This window comes from Lissotriton helveticus, chromosome 1_2 (genome assembly GCF_964261635.1).
Source record: "Lissotriton helveticus chromosome 1_2, aLisHel1.1, whole genome shotgun sequence".
In the NCBI taxonomy this organism is placed as follows: Eukaryota; Metazoa; Chordata; class Amphibia; order Caudata; family Salamandridae; genus Lissotriton; species Lissotriton helveticus.
Window position 1 is genome coordinate 253,151,174 of NC_136058.1, and position 19,634 is coordinate 253,170,807.

The following is a 19,634-nucleotide window of genomic DNA, read 5'->3' on the forward strand; positions in this document are numbered from 1 at the left end:
CGTCAGCATCAAGTTAGTCACTGGTCAATTCACCAACTACATATCATGTTTGAAAGTGAAACTGTCTTATGCATGAAAGGTACTTCTACCTAATATTATAAGGAGGTGTCTTTACAGTGCAGTAGTTCCGATGAGCTTGCATAATTTCTGTTATATCACACAAACAGCAGCGGTCCGTGCAGGTATGCTGGGTGAGGCGGGGCAAGGGAGGAAGGCGACAGACGATGGAATAGGGAAAATTAAATAAATGAGTAATTCGGTCATCTGTCGACATGCCCCACCACCCCGGCTAACTGCCCCACAATGCTGACCTGCACAGAACGCTGCTGAAAACAAAGTAATCCTGCTACCAATGTTGAGGGACATTGGTGCCTTACCTCATCATGGTAGGATGTGCCAGGTTTCCTCCTAATAAAGTCTCCTTCCCCTTTAGAACTTTTTTGCCAAGAAGAGGGATATTATACTAATAGTACCACAATGCAGAGAGAAAAATGTGGGTAGTCGGTTCATATATTTCTAAGACAATGTCTGTGCAAATCTAAATCGCTTTAGTCTTGAGGTAAATCGTATTTTTGAGACACATAATCAAAAATACTAAAGAAAATTATTTATTCTTTGCACCCTAACCTTCTGACCTGAAATACCATGAGTGAAGACATTTCACCTTCTACCCCTTCTTGATCCTTCCACCAAACGAATAAATGACTTTTGGCAGCAGGACAGCAGCATCTGCTCAACTGGACAAGACTGCGATCAAAATAAAATATCACCTGGTAGTTAGTGCCATGACAAATTAATGAAGAGTTCGTAACCTGCCATGCACACATCAAGTCACCTGTAAAGTAATTTGCATAAAAATCTACTTAAACACACATTATAAACTACTTTCATTACCTGAGCCGGTTTCCGGTTGGTTTAAAGCCGCAGATCCCACAAAAGGAAGAAGGGAGGCGGACGCTCCCTCCGACGTCTGATCCAAACCCCAAAATGGACCCACCAGAAGATATAAGAGCTCCCTCGCCGCCAGAGGATCCACCGGGGGATTTCTTATGGTCCATGGGATTCACAGTTTGTCCAAATATTAAATTACTGCAGTCGTAGCTGAAATGAATCAAAACAGCAACACTCATGATATTTTAGTTTTTTTGGACGATGGACCCAGGAAAAGTATTAAATTAGAAGACATTGATAAAAAAAATTGCTGCATAAATACTTTTATTAAAGGTAGTTTACAATGCTGTTGGCCAAGCACAACCATGTGAACATTTTTGGTATGGTTAATTGGCACTTTTACATCATCAAAGGATTAATAGCCTTAGTCTCAGATACTACTATCTCAACAACTGACCACCACAGTTCTTCACCATTCGATTTCCTAATATCTTAATTATCTCAAAAATTATCACACGGAAGAAGCTTATCGGTCATGATAATAGACAGACACATTTTAAAATGGGACTTATCTCGTTCACATTTAAGATTTAATATATCAATGGGAGACAATATCACTTTAGAAAAAAACTTTCCAGTCAAACACCCTAAAGTATCATCCTCATATTGAGAAATTATCTGAATAATACCCACAATAACAGACACATTTGTTCCTATATCACCCTAACCTGCCTACATTGACCACACCATGATGTCTTTATTTCCAGACCGAAGGTGTCCATCCGTTTTCGACACTGTCATACGAATAAAGCCTTGAAACCCTGAAAGATGTGGGTGCGTATCACACTGTGTCGCTGCAACCAAGCCCTACCAGCTGATGAGACCTAATAAGGGAGAAAACGTTCCTGTGTTGCTTGTGTTCTGGTTCAGGGAGGACCTGGTTTGGCAGATCTGGCTTGACTGCTCCCATCAGAGCAGGGTCAATATGGCTGGCTCCAAACTGAGCCAGCATCATGTGCAGAATAACAATATACTGGAATGCGGCCCAAATAATTGCCAGTGGCTTAGATGAATTCAAGCATTCCATCCATCACTTTTTTGTATACTTCAGTACTCTAACCTCTTCCACACCCAGACATCTAGGATGAGAGCCACCTCCCAACTCAACTACGACGAAAAGTCACGGGTACCACTATGGATTACTCATTCGACTTATCCATTGGGAATTGCCTGTAACCAAGCCACTTGCAACATCCCAAGGCAAAATCTGTGGTTGTACCCCCTCTGTCCGCTGCCTCCTCCTATCTGCCAGTATCTCTAGGCTTCCACCTCCTCTCTAGCGACAGCCTGACACAGTCCTATGGTCTATCACAGAGCGCTATTTGCTCCTCTCCTCCATGGTCAGTGGCTACACAAACATCTCATGATAGCCAACTTGAATGTCAAGCTGATCGTACTGGAGAATCCAGCCACCTAGATTATGATAGTGACTGCTTAATTTGCTTTTTGATTGGTTAAGGAGTACAGATTACCACACAGCAAAGGTTTAGGGACATCATCATGTCAAGCAAGTGGGCTGCATTTGTCCCCAAGCACCAAAGTCCTATTTGAAGGCTCTATAAAAACACATCTTCAGCCAAGTGGCTATACTCAATCAGCAGAAATAGCATTATGAACTGCACCTCCTGGTGACAAGAAGCACATAGTTCTGCTTAAAGTACATATCAGCCACAAGCAACCCTACTTTGAGGATCTGTCTACAGTTTCATGTTCCCCATAGGCAATATATACAAGCCAAACGCAGTTTATTAATGATGAAGTCAAAACAAGAGTGAAACGTGGACAATGTGTACGCTTCTGCAAATGCAAGGAAAATGTATACGCTTCTGCAAATGCAAGGGTATTTTTCAGCACAAAAACACAGCTTTACCATGAAGTGTTTGTTCTAAAGGCAATGTTCCTAAACTTTGGAAATCTCAACAACAAATTGTTTTAACTGAATCATGAAAAATGGCTCCATTCACATCTAAAGAACCCTCTACTAGCCAACCTCCGGATCAGAATCCATGCATTGGAGACTCTTACACGTGACCAGTCTGTACTATATTGTTGCATTGTCTATAATTATATGGGCCTACATGTTAGCTATTATCTAAAATACTTGAGTCTCTGGAAATAAAATACAACAATACCTGTCCTGAGAAAAGGGCTGCTACTGGGCACATACATTTGCTTTAATGCATGTTCACGCATCTTCTATAACTCTTCACTAGTATTAACAACAGGGAAGTGGGAACTAGAAAGGCTCAAGCATGTAAGTGGACAAGTAGCAAACATTAGCCATGTGGCTGACACAAAATGATCATTGCCTTCATCGAGATCTGTATAATGAGCATGGACTGCTGAAGTGGCTCCCTAGCAGAAGAAGCAAGTTTCAAAGCGCCTTTTCATAACATTTCAGACACTTGTTTTTAACCACTTCAGCGCGGCGCAGATTCCTGCGCTGTGCTGAACGTTCTAATGAGCCAACGGACTCATGACGGAACGGTTCCGTCATGAGCACAGGCCAACCGACGCTCATGACGGAACCGTTCCGTCATGAGCATCGAAGGGGTTAACTAAGCTGTTTTAATCAAACAACTGGCTACAACAAGCACATGACAAAACACATTCGAAAGAGCAACTTAATATAGTGGTGTTCGGCACAATGGGAAAAACTATGTAATTCACTGATCCTTTAAATACCATTATACAAACTGTCAGCTGGATGCAAAAGTGTTTCATTTGGTTGAAAGTAATCCAGCCAGCTTTCTTTTCAGGAATCAAGGTTTCAAGCTCAACCACCCACAGTGAGAAATGAGATCCAGTGTGACTGAGACAACTGGAGAAATGACTGAGGAAGGTGTTAGTTCTGGTCTATGACCAGCAATGGGATGATCATGTGTTAGAATTTGAAGAGGAACCATCAGATGAAAATTGTGCTTCTTTATCTTGCATTTCAGAATCACCTCGTGGGTTATGGGGAGGAAGCATGCACAGGACCTGTAATGGCAAGGCAAACAGTTCAATTACAGGAAGTTGAGTACTTGAGGACAGGTGAACATCTGGTGAATCCTGAGATGGTCTGAGACTTGAGGGTGTTGTGGTCCTGAGCCCAAGATGAACTTTCAGGACCATAGACCAGAATCGTTTGTCCATGTTGTGGCATTTGAACATTTGCCATGAGATGCTGACGAGATGGCCACGTGCTATGGAGCTCCACTGCCGAAGGCCATTTATGAGGCAGCATAATCCAAAATAACCTTGAGAAAGATTCCAAAACAGAATGCGGACATCTTGATGGTACTGTGAGCAATATAGCATGAACAGTGACTCTACTAATTACCCATACTCAACGTTTTTAGAGACAAGCCTCAGGAATGCTGAACACCATGGTGGCAAATGACCCTCAAATGCTGGAATGTGTCCTCAGTTATACAGCACTGGGTGACAGAGAAAGACTGATGCAGAGATCAACACTGCAATGGGACTACCATGCACCTTTTGAACCTCAGGTAAATCTGAGTGGTGACAGATTCGTCTCAGTTTGTTCTGCTTGTCTGAGCTTAAAACGGTGCTTGCCAGAAGGTCCTTCCAGAATCATCATGTTTTAGAGCACATAACCGGAATTTGTTTCTTATCGCCTGGATGCTATTGATGAAATGTGGCAAGCGAGTTATGCTTAAGGAGACATGCAAGATGAATTTAATCCAAACTTAAGGCCTCTTCTCATCATCTGCAAATACTGTTACACAGATTTCTTGTCACTCAAACGAAGCTCAGCCAGTACCAAGCAGTCTCAAAACATGCTGGAATAGTCCAATATCAACATCATACTTCGTGTTAGATATCCCATGTTTCTCCAGATTCAAAGTGTGTTACTACAATTCTGCATCTGCAACTCACACACACCATATGCACCTAAGTGCACGATCTAGACAGACAGAGGGGCCATTTCTACTCTCAAATGTCATCAAACCTAATCAATCCTCTCTGACCTAGAGTGCAGCATTAGCCACATGGTCTCTGCTTGAGGAAATAGACACACCTACACCCACATTCTATAGCAGACCATGACCGACAAGAGACAGAAATGGTCACTTAAATGTACAAAGGCGGAATCCACAACCACTGACTCACTGATTAAAGACAAAACTAACTGTGGGGAGCAATGGACCTAATATTGAATAAAAACTAGCAGCAGTATAACACCCAGCACAAATGTGAATATGGGCCTGATGTAGGCAGAAATTACAGGAAATCACAGACATAAAAGGTCTTCCAAGAATACAGTCAGAAGCCAAATCTATAATTACTTTCCTAGAAGATAGGAATATGAAAGTAAAGAGTCACACAAACAGTTGAATCTAAAACCATGGAAATGCAGAAAGAGGTTTTGTACTGAGAGAACTGGATTCGCAGAGGCAAACGCTGTATCTTTGGACTCTCAGGAGTAGAAAACAACACTAATTCATCCTCGAAGAAATTTAGGGTAGAATGATTTCCATCATATATACACCAGATCACTTGTTTTCCTAAAACTCCTATTTTCAGATCCCTGCATTACCAGCACATAGAGCTTGTTCCAAACGCAATGAAGAAAAAATAAACAAATAGTGAAAGTATAAAAATAAATAGGTCACAAGAAAAGTCGAAGGCGACTGTAGCACTTCACAAGAGAAAATATCTTAAAGACAGAAATCTGTTTTTTTTCTGGTCTAGCAAGGGTCAGAGTGTCATACAAATAGAGAGCCTGCAGATATGGTGACATTCTTATACAATACCTCAGTTGGATGTCGGCTCGCAGCACTCATGACGATAGTTAGGACTGCGGTTTTGGATGATTTAATCACTCACGCGCTGTTGTACAACACTCACTACCAATGCTGGATTCTACAAATCTCCTATAACGTTTGCATCTATATTTTTCCAATTACTCCAATAATTCAGTTCAAGTAAATATTACCTGATCAATAGTCAACTTCTTGAAGGTTCGGTACACTTACAGCTGTACGATTCAGATTCAGATTCAGATTATAGGTGATCTTTACAGCTACCTTACTCTAGAAAGGAATGTTTAATGAGCTGCTCTGTACAGGTCATTAATGTGCTCCGACTTAATAACATGTGCCCAATTCTCATTTTTAACACTACATACCAACCACTGCAACAGTCTATCCTAATCTAAAGGTTTATAATTGAACTTGGAAATTAATAGTTCTAATGATTCTTGTGTCATTTGAGTCCAATATTAAGATTTACTTTTGTTAATTGGTGGGTTTGAAGACTCTTCTTTGGAGGTTCATTGTCTTCACTCATCGCTAGAGTTGGATGGGTATGAAAAGGAATGATTTACAAGGCAATTCCCCCATATTTTATCCCTTTAATTATTTCACTGCTGATTAGTACTTTCTCCAATTTCCCTGCTATATATTGTGTCTCACCCTAGTTGTTATAGTGCTTTATTGCGGGGTCGCTGGGTGGCCCTGTTGAAAAGTAATATGGCTTATTATAAGGGATCGTTTCTTTCGTGTTTAATGATTCTATCACTTGAAAGATACCACAGTTCACTAATTTGACAGAATGATATAATTGCAGTCACCTTTATATACCAAATACAAAATGAGTACAGAACATTCTATGGCTTAACACGAAAAGTCACACCCACCAAATTGGCAGAAATATTCTGGTGAACTTAAATGGGTCATTGCTTCCTCCAAGAGTCTAGGCCAGGCTTGAAAAAGGCAATGTCCATGTGTAACAAAGGTGTAGCAACTTTAATAAACTCTGTCATCCCTGTAAAAACAGATGAGAATGGCACATGGCTCATAACAAGATTGCAAAAAGACAACATAAAATATATATATCACATCCCTATATATATATATATATACCCTTGCTATCAACGACCCACAGTGGCTCAAAATTAAGCAATAAGATAGGAACCATCCCTCAGAATAATATATTAATTGTTTGAGGAAATTTTTTACCTTCCATTCGAAGGATATATAGAAAGGACTTCAATCTAAATTTCGCCTCACCAAATCTCAAATGTGTGTGTAAACTTTGCAGCTAGGTTGACCTCAAAGATAGCTGAAGGATCCAACACCCAAATGAAAATGATCTTTCTTTCATCATTTTTCCAGCAAAATGGACTCATGGTCACCAATTCAAGAAAATGTTAAGTGACTTCAAGTAATGTGATGTGGCCCTTGACTCATTGGAAGCTATATCGTGGGACCATTTGAGTTAAGTTTGAATTGAAATCATAATCATGTTATAATTAAAATTAAATATACGCACTTAACATGATAATGTTGATATTTTGAATCACAATATTTTTTAACATGATGTATGTGTTGCAGGGAGTTTGCGCAGACACAGAACCATGCGTATGATTATGAGACTTTAGTATATAGGGACTGAGACATTCTATCACCTTAGTACCCATAAGCCCTGGACCGACTAGCTATAGTGTCTCACATGCCCTACTACTCACTCACAGAGAAACAAGTGATTAGACTCCCCAGCACAGAACACTCCCGACTCTCTCAGGAATCGGGGTTGCATGACACACCCTTTCGCTAACACTCTTGTACTTGTCCATAATAAGATCTGACAGAGACACGAACAAGTTTAAAATATTTATTTTAACTAACGTGCTCTAATATGCAGTATACTTGCCACAATAGGCAGAAAAATTCATAACACAAATACGGTCACCATAGCAAGTAGTCCGTAAATCATAAAAGGGCCTGCGATTGTGAGAAACAGCATATCATAACCATCCTCCCCTTGTGCAGAAGCAGGATGATTATATTTTAGAAGCTCTCTGGGCGTTATCTGAAGACCCAGTACCACTGTCTATTGATGGTAGATCTACATCATAGGTGCTGTCATGCTCTTCTCCCTGGAAAGGTCTCTCTCCAAGTGTCCGCTACCTATCCATGTGTTCCAATATGACCAAAGTACGTATTCCCAAACAAGAGCTGCATCTGTATGTTTTGTCTAGGTGCTAGGGCCTGACCATAACAGAATAACAAGGGGCATTGTTGTTCGACCTTTTTCACGATGCTCCGACTAAGTCCCGGGAACCTGCAAAGTGTGAACACAGCGGTAAGTTCTCATGTAAAAATATCAAAAAAGGCATTTGCAAAATAAACTTGAGTAGTAACGTGCGCAAACAAGCGGTCAGTCTGCAGCGTACTCATGCTAACTTATGGAAAACAATGGTGTCCCCATGGGCCACGTGACATGTGTACCTTAACCTATATTTATTATAAGAATATAGCTTGGGGGTTAAAGTTTTGACCATGGTATTTCTGTACTAGAAACATTATTATGATTGATATTCTGTCATACAACCCAGACCTTGAGCTTTTTGCAATGTCTTCTTAGTTGTGGCAGAAGCCTTTGAAGAGGGCGATGTGTAATGTTGCTCTACAGTGTGCAGCCTTATAGATTTTACCATGCACTGCAGACTTAGTTTTCAGGCCTGAATGACCGCATGAGCTGGTACCGCCCTTCCAAGCGTCTGTTCACCACCACAGCGGCTGCTCCTGGTATATAGGAGGGCATGGGTCACCAGGTTCAATCCAGTAGTAGCTGCTGCAACTTCTGGTGACTCCTAAAAGACGTCCACAAACCTTCTCAGTTATTGATCATCTCTTAATTAAAAGCCAGTAACTTAACCAACCTGAAGAATCCTATGCAGAGTCCATGGTCATATACAATCAAACTTGCTTCTCTAGGACTCTAAAAAGTCGCATGCTGGACCGAAAGCAGGTATTGGAGGTTAAAGCAGATGTTGGAGGTTTAATGATGACCTGTTAAAGGTCCCATCCACTCTTCACTCAGGAAAAGGAACACGCAAAAGTTTTGTTATGGAGAATTTGAGCTCTTCCCAGTCTCCACAGACTTTTGAAATGCTTTCAAGGTTGTGCTGTTTGGGGGGTGAATTAGCATAATGATCAAAAGCAATAAAACGCTAAATGAGCAATTAAATGTACTTAAATTAAAGATTAAAATATGGAAACCCAATCCAAGAAAAACCCACTCTTTATAGACCTCAAAATCCTCTAATAGAACGCAACCCCATTCGTAGCTAAAGAGCCTTCGAGGCAGAAATCTACTAGCTCATGCAAATTTAATAAATGGGGGATAGGTCTGTTATTATATCTGAAACTCAAGTTTACTAAGATATGTATCTCAGTGACCAAAGTATCGAAGGGGTGTAGACACTTCTATTCCTATATTGTAAAGTGAGTTTTGCTTGTTTGCTGCTAGCATTGCTATTGCTTCCATTGATTCGTGTCTACAGTTTAACTACACAAAAACATTTTTTATAGGATCTGCACAATTTGATAAACGTACAATTTGGCAGCATGCCACTTTTATTTATTATGGGGGAACAAACATACTTTCTTCCTTGGGCTATTTCCACATAGTCTGCGTTTTTCACAATTAACGTTTGCTGCTGTAATATTTAACATACAATACTATACAATGTCTGGCCAGACCATACCCTTGTATACTACACAACGATAGGTTGTACCATACCATGACAGGCCATACCATACTATTAATGACAAGCCATACCAAGCCATGCAATGACAGGCATGCCATAGCATACCATTGCATACCTTACCATACCGCACTATACTATACAATGGCAGGTCATAACATAGCATATCACACTACAGAATGAAAGGCATACCACACTAGACTATACAATGACAGGCCATACCACACTATACTGTACAATGACAGGGTATACTATACAATGACAGGCCATACCATAGTATAATATATATATATTACCTACTGGCAGTCGCCAGCAGGTAGTTCGAGTTAGGACCTAGTTACCATAGGAAAATTGCAACATTCTATTCCCAATAACTTTGGCGCAGATTGACGAATCTTCGCGAAATTTTCAAAACTTATGGCCCTCTTTAGTCCACTCCTATCATGAAAGTTTCGGGGTGATTCGGCAAGTAGGGGCAGAGAAAAAGTGGGGTCCCAAAACGTGTTTTCTCCATGCAATTTTTTATAGGAAACTTTAGACACGGCTACAGCCCGAACTGCTGAATGGAATTACACCAAATTTAGCAGAAAGGTAGCCCTTGGTTCAGAAAGAGCTCTTCTTGTGAAATGGTGTAAATCCGTTCAGTAGTTTTTTTTAAATATTAATGGAAAAAGAATTATATATATCTGGGCCAAGCCTAACCACACATCTCATCGTGAGATCTGATTGGCTGTTTATCCAAAAAGTGCTGGCAGCCATCTTGGGACAAATATACATGATAGCACCCCATTGAAATGCATTGCAGTTAATAGAAGGTTTAAAGACTTTAGTTACATTCAAAATCATTTGTTGATGGTACCATACTCATTTTAGGAATTGTGGTGTGCTCTAAGGTGATTTTACCATGGGAAAAAGCCTTCTGCTGGGATATCATGAATCATGTTTGAGAAAAAACGATTTTCTCATGCTTTTCCCACAGAGGTTTGGAAGGTGATCTATAAACTAAACTGAGAGCATATTTTCTGTAAATTCACATTGTCTTTCTCAGTCATGTGAGAATGAAGTCTGACATTCTGAGTACAACATGTACATCCAACAAGGGCAGAGGCTGCCAGTTGATTCCTTTGTGTTCTACTGCAGCTTCTCAGAGTGTTCTAAAGAACAACTAGAGCGGTAACAGTCCTACTTATTACAAAGGAATGGCACACCTGACGCCATCATGATTGGAATAAAGTGGTAACTTTTAAAACATTTAATTTAAAAAGGAACAAAATGAGGGGGTTCATTTTGCTATAGAAAGTACGATTAGTGCTGCAGAAAGAAAAATTAGGGCACATTTTGAGGGACTTCTCAAACCCTCTTCTATTTTATTAAATAATTCTGACATGCAGACGGAAACATGCACTTTCAATACCAGCTGCAGACTTCCCTGGTGAGCAGTAGCTTTACTACAGTGATCTAATGAGCAACTAGAGTGCTAACATTCAGAATTTATGGCAAATATGTGACACATCTGAATGCCTTTGTGATGGAATCAAAGTAAAAAACTGAAAGTATTTCCTACTGAGGAGACTGTAGTAAATGATGAAATTAGGAAACTTCATAACAAATAAATCCCCCAGGATGGCCACCAGAGACAAAACAGCCCAAATGTAGCACAAATATCACCCACATGTAGCCCACATGTAGCCCAATGACAGAAGTGTGCAAAACACTTTTTATTTTTGGTGTTTTTTTGCAGTTTTATATAGTGCAGACTTGACAGGTATTGAAGGGCTTTACATGAGCATTGGTTACATCACACAAGAACAAATTTATTTTGGTTTTAGACATGGGGAGATTAAGTGATTTGACCAGAATCACAGAATGTCGAGCTGAAGCAGAAACTTCAACCTGGTTCCCCAGTTGCAAAGTCTGCAGCTCTTGAATTAACACCACATCCTCTCCCCTAAGTGGAATCAAGTGGTCAACTGGATAAAAAAACAAAGATAACAAATAATTTAAAAGTGCTTTGTCGCTATTTGAAAACTCAGAACATATGTCCTCATTTTAATTTTTTAGAGCACTAACCATAATTTTGATGCAAATAAGACCCTCTCATATATGTAATTTCTAAAGGAAATGATCTAGGTATTACGGTTTTAATTACATCAAGAGGACGTCAGGTGTTCCACACTCTTGTAATAAATATAGAATGTTAGCAATCTAGTTGTTCATTAGGATACTGTTGAGAGGTAGAGGTCAAGGGCACGGACTCTGAAAATTGAAGGAAGGTAGGAGGGTGCAGAGGTAACAATTCAACCACACTGGGCAGGCAGGAAGGGCAGTGGCAGCACAAGAGACTATGGAGGGCAGTGGAAAGGGGGGCAGGGGCAACAAACCAACAATACATGACTGGCAAAAGAGGCTGCGGCAATATACTAGACCATTGTGGGTCGGAAGGAAGAGACAGTGGTAGTACAACCATACATGCCAACAGACCCGATTCAGTCAGGGAACATCCAATGTTTTTAAGCCCAAATGGGCTTTATTTGATCTTTCTCCCGTCTACAATCTCCTCTTTTTCAATGCAAATACCCCAGTTTTTTTCTCAAAATCTCCCTCTTACCAAGTTCAAAATGTTAGCAAGTATGGTACATTGGATCATGGAAGGCAGGAGGAATTGGGGGAGGGACATGGGCTCAGATAACAGAGGACAGGAGGGACATGGAGAGGTGCACAAAAATTACCCTACAGGGCAGGCATTAGGGTTTGCAGCAGCCCAATACACCACACAGGGCAAGCGGGATGGGAGTGCAGTCCATTGAAAGCAATAGGGAGGGGACAGGACCATGCACATGGACAACAGGGAACAGAGGGGAAAGAGGCAATGGTAGCTAGCTGATCATAATGGACAGACCGGAGAGAAAGCTGCAGCATAACGGACCATAAAGGGCAGGAGGGACAGATCAGGGGCATTACAATGGAACAGACCAGCCAGGAGGGAGGGAATAGGGGTCTGCACATGGAAAGAGAGGGCTGGGGGCAAGGGGGTAAATGGGCCGGGGGCAGGGCAGGGCAGGAGCAGCAAGATGACCACGGAGGTCAGGCAGGATGGGCACTAGAAGCAAGACACACCATGGAGAGCAACAGTGAGACTATAACGGCATACACACAGACCATGGACGGGGTCAGGTGTAGATAGCTGACCACACAGGGAAGGTGGGAGGGGATGTAGCCACTCAGAAGACCGTGCATGGCAAGCGGGAGGGTTAGTGGCAGCACAATGGCTATGATGGCCAAGAAGGAGGGTGCAGGGGCATGCACAAAGGACCATGGAGGATAGAAGGGAGGGTCAGGATCTGGGCACAGACAAGAGAGTACAGGGGAAGGTGCCCCACAGCAGACCACGCGGGGCAGGCAGGAGGAGCAGTTGCAGCACAACAGACCAGGAAGGGCAGAAGGGTGTGACAGTAAAACGGACCATGGAGGACAGGAGGAAGGGGATAGGGGCATGGAATGTGGACAGGCAGGGTGGAGGTGGCAGGGGGAGGTTACAGTCATCTGACAATGCTAGGCAGGTGGGAGGGGAGTGGCAGCTCAACAGAATAGTAGATAGGAGACAGTAGATAGGAGTGGCAGGTCCATGGAACTTGGTGGGCAAAAAGGTTGGAGCAGAGGCATGCACACAGACATCGGAGGGCAGAGGGGAGGACAATAAGGGCAGCAAGCTAAGCACAGAGGCTAATCAGGAGGTCAATTATGGGGCATAGAATTGGGCAATGGAGGGTAGGAGGAGTGGACTGGTACATCATGCTAAATGGAGGGCAGTGGCAGCACATCAGACCATGCATGGCAGGAGGGAGGAGGGAGGAGGCTAGTCCATGGATTCAGACAACAGAGGATGGGGAGAAGGTGGATGGGGCAGCAAGCTAACTGTTCAGAGAAGGCGGGAAGGCCAGTGACAGAACAAAGGCCACACAGGGCTGTAATAAGGGAGCAGGGACATGGACTTGGACAATGGATGGCTAGGAGGAGGGAAGGCAGGAGCAGCAATCTTGGGTGGGGGTAGTACAATGCCAGGCCCTGCTTCCAACCCCACACCATCCATTGTAATATGCAACTTACTTAACGTTAAAAAAGAAACCTAGAATTTTGGTGTCCCTTCCTGCACAACACAGACATCCTTGCACCATGGTTGTGCCAGTGTCACCGCATGGCTGCAGTTTGTGCAGCAGTGCAAAGGGAAGCACAGAGTTGCAACATATTCATGTACATATGTTACATCCCTGTGCTTCGGAAGTGCCGCAGTGCAGCTAAAGTGATTGCAGTGTCACGCTGCAGTACTTCCTCATGAATCTTCACCTATAAATTCACCATACACTACTAATGCATTCTTTCAGTCAATCATGCTGTATACATATATTCAACCAAACTTTCACACATTACCTTGCAATTATAGTTATTTCTTTAACCAGATAAGGTAGTTCTGATAAGAACTTTTTTTTTCTTCTTGTTTCTTTTGTACTTTTTTTTAACAATGTTGCATTTTTGGTGGAGTTTTTTCAAAAAATGAACAAAAAATAGGGCGAATAAAACAGGAAACTTTTGGAATTATCATTCCAAAAACAACAACAAAAAAATGTAACAACGATGGTTGTGTTGCGCAGCACAAACTGCATCCACCGACTGCTCACCGAAGCATATAAGTTTCTTACACTTCACGCAGTGTTGCTCGAGAAAGGCGAATTCTGGACTAATGTCCATTGCAGGTGTTCTTGAGGATGCTCCAGACGTACTTGCCACAGCAGGTGAGGGGTTCAAAGCAGCTCAGCTCATTTCCTCCCGAGCAAGATTGAGAGATGTGTCGTCCGGAGATGCATTTACATAGAAGCAGTGCCTCCAGAGTATTTTTTCTCACTGCCTCTTGACAGGACTCGGTCACAAATTGCGCACGTTACCTTTCTCGCATTTACTTCCTTCTCTCCAGGTGGAAAAGTGAAGAATATCCACACTACAGATTCTGGCCTCTGTGGACGTTGTGCCTCCTGCAAGAATTCTTCTTCAGAACATACTTCCTCCTGCTGCTGCTGCTGACAGATGCCATTGAAATCTTTTGTTTTAGGTCACATGGGATCCGCGCACTCTGCGCTCACAAAGTACGTACCCGACGCGACTTCGCAAAAATATATTTAAAATTGATATGTTTATTATAAGTACACATATTTTATTTTTATGAATATATTAGATCATCTCTAGCCCTAATATATATATTAAAGACACATACATATCATTTTAGAACATAAAATTTTTTTGCAGGAGTCGCGCATCCAGCTCGCCCCAGCACATATATCACGTCACGCCACCGCGCAAGCTTCGCGTATCGTAATGCGCATGTGTCGCGAATGCTCAGGAGCAGGAGTTGCGGACTGGTCGCATACCAATCGCGCACATCACGTAATATTAAATGTATATGATGTAACTGAAAAACATGCAGCCGCCACACACCGTACGCAGAACCTTCGCGATTTTTCTAAAATAGCGGCTAGAATCCGCGCACCCACCGTGATGTGCACACTTTGGGTGCGCGACTCCAAAAAAATTTGGGAAAGAAATGAATTTTTTGTTTTGCAATTTTCAGAAAAACATTTGTTATTTAATGAATAAAATATTTATAAATAAACAGTTAAAAAACTGTAGAAAATCAGTACAAAAAAATAGGTATAACTACTATTACACTTAAAAATTAGCATTTAAAAAACCTTTGAAATTCACTGAAAAAACCATAGGTTTCAGAGACGTTATAGTTAGAAATTAGCATTTATAAAACCTCTGAAATTCACTGAAAAAAATCATAGGTTTCAGAGACATTATACTTAGAAATTAGCATTTTAAAAACCAAACATTATCGAGACACAATTCATAAGAAGGGCTACATTACTATTACACTTTCATGCTACTAACATCTGTATGTAATCTGGGCATGCTTCGCAAGATATCACATGGAACAGATATAGGAAATAGTTTTGGAAGAAAAGATATACTCTCTGGACCTGAAACAAACATGTTTTGTCTTCAGGGTATTTTTTGGGAATGTAATCATGGTCCGATTGAATGGGTAAAATTACAATCTCACAATGGGGTTTACCGAATAAAGTGAGTCTCGGGTCTCGAACCGCGATCTGTACGAATCTAGTCTGGCGCTAGCGATGTACTATCAGTGTAGCTATGCTACATCTGTGGAGCTGTAATGATCGCATTTACGATATTGTACTACTGAGTTTTCTTAGCCCAACTGCATGGTTAAAATTACAAACCCAAAAACGTGTTTTTTTTAAATATAACCGGATGGAGCGGGTCCCGGGTCTCGAACCGTGATCTGTTCCAAATTTGGTTTTTAGCTGACGCCGTGCTATCAATTTAGCTATGCTACAGCTGATGAGGTGAAGTGATCGCACGGACGATATTATATGACCCAGTATTTCTGAAGTGCCATTATGTGCTATGATAATATATTCCAACTACAATTCCCAACAATGCTGGGCCACATACGTTGTGATAGTGGTCCAACTGGTTGTAAATGTCTCTACTCCCTAATTGAATATATCAATAATATACATGTGGTGTTATGCACAACAATATGCAATGCAGAGAACTATATTTAGACAAAAAAATGCTAATAGTCTGGAATATTGCTATGCTTCTTAATTGTTGTTTTTTTGTGATTTAGTAATCTTTGTTATCTCACTTTTAGATATCAGACTGTGAATACATAGAAACTATATGGTGGCTGTCGCTATAATTTTTCGGAAAAATTACTAATTGAGGTATGAAAACCAAGAGACTGTTTTATGAAATATAGATTTAATGGCATTCTGCACACATAGAACAGCTATCCATACTGCGGTCACTATTGTCAAAAGATATTTGCTACATATGTTTATTGTGTAGTCTTCACCACAAACTATAAAAAAGAAGGTAGTTCTTTTTAGCATGTCTCCTCCCGATTTGTTTCTGAAACTACCTTGGCTCACATGTCAAGACATCATTATAATAATTGTGGTTTAAACTTCCCCAGAATACTGACTGGAATAAGATATGCAAACGATTTGAAAAATGATTATAAGAGTTTTTTTACTGATCTTAAAAACACTATATGAAATGACAGGAGCTATGTGCTTGTTTTTAATAGTTGTTAATTGTAGAGAGATGTATTTGTATTGTAATATGTATGTTTTTTATATAATTGCTTACAGCCCTGAAGAAGTCACGGATGTGACAAAATGCGTTGGCAACAAGCAATTCTGTTATTTTTAATTGAAACATTGAATAAAGAAAATTGGAAAATCTTCAATCAACTTCTTTTGAGATTCTTATTTGTGGGAAGTTTTCTTCTTAACATCAATAACACTTGTGAAATATAGAAATCTGATAATTAGGTACTTGTATATAAACCTTGTTGCGGGTCAATTTTTTGCGATATATGTTTCCGTGACTGTTTAGCCACTATCAGGGGGTGTATATGGGTCACATCCTCGACCGTGTCGCACAAGGAATATTTTGCTAGATAGGCATTACTAATAGTGAAAATTTGTGCCGGTCATTATAGCTCTGACCCTTGAGCGTTTTTGTGTTAAAAACCAAACAATCCCTGCAAGAGGGAACTTTGCCAGTGATCTTTTTAATAAATCGCTAAAGGAGGACTAAGAAAGTGACCAAACTACCAAGCCAATTCTTTACTGGAAAGGAAACAAGCTTCCGGGGACCGGTTTCTGGCATTACAGCCGTCTTCGGCCCGGCTTGCTTGAATCCTGATGGTCCCCGGAAGCTTGTCTCCTTTCTGGTGAAGAATTGGCTTGGTAGTTTGGTCTGCCCTGTTCCTATGATGCACTGGGCCAGGGACAGACTGATTTGAATATAGCCAGGTTCTGAGCTGGGATGGGGCAGTGAGCTAAATAACGGTGATGGATCAAGCCCTGATCTTTGGACTGGGTAAGAGTGGTCTGCTTAATTCAGAGACTCTGTTCATCACCACCCCCTTTTCTGAATCGTTTTTGGCCACTATAGGTGTGGCAGGGTATACTCAGACATGAGTCCCTTGCTCACTGCTCCATCAGGATTCAAGCAAGCCGGGCCGACGAGGCTGAAATGCAAGAAACCGGTCCCCGGAAGCTTGTCTCCTTTCTGGTGAAGAATTGGCTTGGTAGTTTGGTCTGCCCTGTTCCCATGATGCACTGGGCCAGGGACAGACTGATTTGCATATAGCCAGGTTCTGAGCTGGGATGGGGCAGTGAGCTAAATAACGGTGATGGATCAAGCCCTGATCTTTGGACTGGGTAAGAGTGGTCTGAAATGTAGGCAGCAGACACAAAGGGCACACAAGACAAAGCTGAGTGTTTAAAATTAACAGAACTGAAATCTGGGGCGGACCGCTCTGGGTGCATGGGGTTGTGGTGATGCACACTGGGACCAAGTGCAGTGCGACCAGGAGCAGGGAATGACGAGACCCCACACTGGTTTACACTCCGGGCAGAAGACCCTGAGCAGTCTTCGCCCCTTTATTTATCTCCTCTGGCCACTCTCAGGTGGTGGCAGCTCCTGAGGTTCGCTGGGGGAATTGACAGCAACACGAACTGCTACACCGCGCATAATACTTTTAGAAAGCCTGAGGACAGCGCGGGCATGATTTAGATGCTGGTGCTGTTCTGATATTTTAAAATTATTTTAAGAGTGTCACTCACCATTTTTTGTGCACTGTATTGATTTGTAAAGCACTACTTGAGTTGTACCTCGCCCGTTCCACCGCGGCTGACTGTGCAGTTTGTGTGGAGGGCGAGGCACCATCTTGGACTGGGTTGGACCGGAGCTAGCGGTCTAGCTCTTCTGGGGAGTGTCTTCGAGAGCGCAACGGATGAGCGCAGCGGGCGCAACGAAGGTGCGCCTAAGGTAAGCCCGTCTGCGCCCGTCCGCGGCCGGCCGGGGCCAGGGGCCATAGACCATGGCCAAATATTTTCTTACTCATCAGATGATTTACTCTCCTTAAAACCTCCTGATCATCTCTGCCCAACTTTACCCCCGCATATTTTGAAGACACACTTTCTGGCCCCGATCACAAATACAAAAATTCCCAATTTACCGGCACTCACGTAAACACTAAGCCACAGCTGAAACTTCGCTGCATGCATTTGAATACACGATCGATGGTGAAACACCAAAGGGACATTTTCTTACTACTGACCTCTCAGAATCCTGATATTCTTCTGATTACAGAAACCTGGCTTACCGAAGACTCACCAACAGACATTTTAGCTGCACTCCGGTCCGATTACTCCATCATAACAGCTAACCGTCCTTCTGGTAAATCGGGTGGGGGGGGATTGCCGCTATTATCCATAAAAATCTCAATTTCATTGCACTCCCCTCCTTGGTCTTAACAGATACTGAGAATATTGTCATCAAAACCGACACTGACAGTTTTGCTTTATCAACCCCCACACTCCTACGTTCCCTACATCACTTACAGAACAACTAGCCTCGCTGGTAACAAACTACCCTAGGATTGCCCGGATCGGGGATCTTAATTATTGGTTCGACAGCACAGATGTTGATACCCAGGCATCAGAACTTCTAGACCTGTTCACAGACATAAATCTGACCCAATATATACACTCCCCTACCCACGAGAAAGGTCACAGCCTGGACCAAATATGGTCCCATAACCTTCCATTTTCCGCTATTTCCATAATGCCCTGCATCTGGTCTGACCACTTTCTCATTCATTTCACATTCACAATCAGCAGGTACATGAGATCGTCACCTCGGGCGGGTGGGGAAATCAGGAAATGGAAAGACACAAACTTACCGGCCTTTCTAGATACACTGGCCACGTCACTGCCCTCTACAAGTACCGACCTAGACAATATGGAGATGGCGCTTCTGCAATGGCTCCAGCAGGTGGCTGACACTCATGCGACTCTAGTGAACTTCTCTGGTTCACGTAATAGTGATGCCCATAAATGGTTTACTCCTGATCTAAAGCATTTAAAGCTTGAGGTCCGGCAAAAAGAAAGGAAATGGCGAATAAACTACCAACCACAAGACAAAGAGGCCTACTGTTTTGCTCGAAAAAACTATCAAAAAACTATTTTAAAGCATAAAACAGACTATTTCTCAGCAAAAATTTTAAACTCTCAGAATAAAT

The 19,634-nt window shown here is 41.9% G+C and overlaps 1 protein-coding gene across 1 annotated transcript in view; it reads right to left on the minus strand.

Moving 5' to 3' along the window:
* The window catches only part of LOC144800615 (vitamin D3 hydroxylase-associated protein-like), a 465,511-nt gene that overhangs the window by 197,683 nt on the left and 248,194 nt on the right, over positions 1 to 19,634 (minus strand). Inside the window, exon 5 of the mRNA XM_078671693.1 lies at positions 895 to 1,101. Coding sequence (XP_078527819.1) covers positions 895 to 1,101 — 207 coding nt within the window. The remainder of the gene's footprint in view (positions 1 to 894; positions 1,102 to 19,634) is intronic.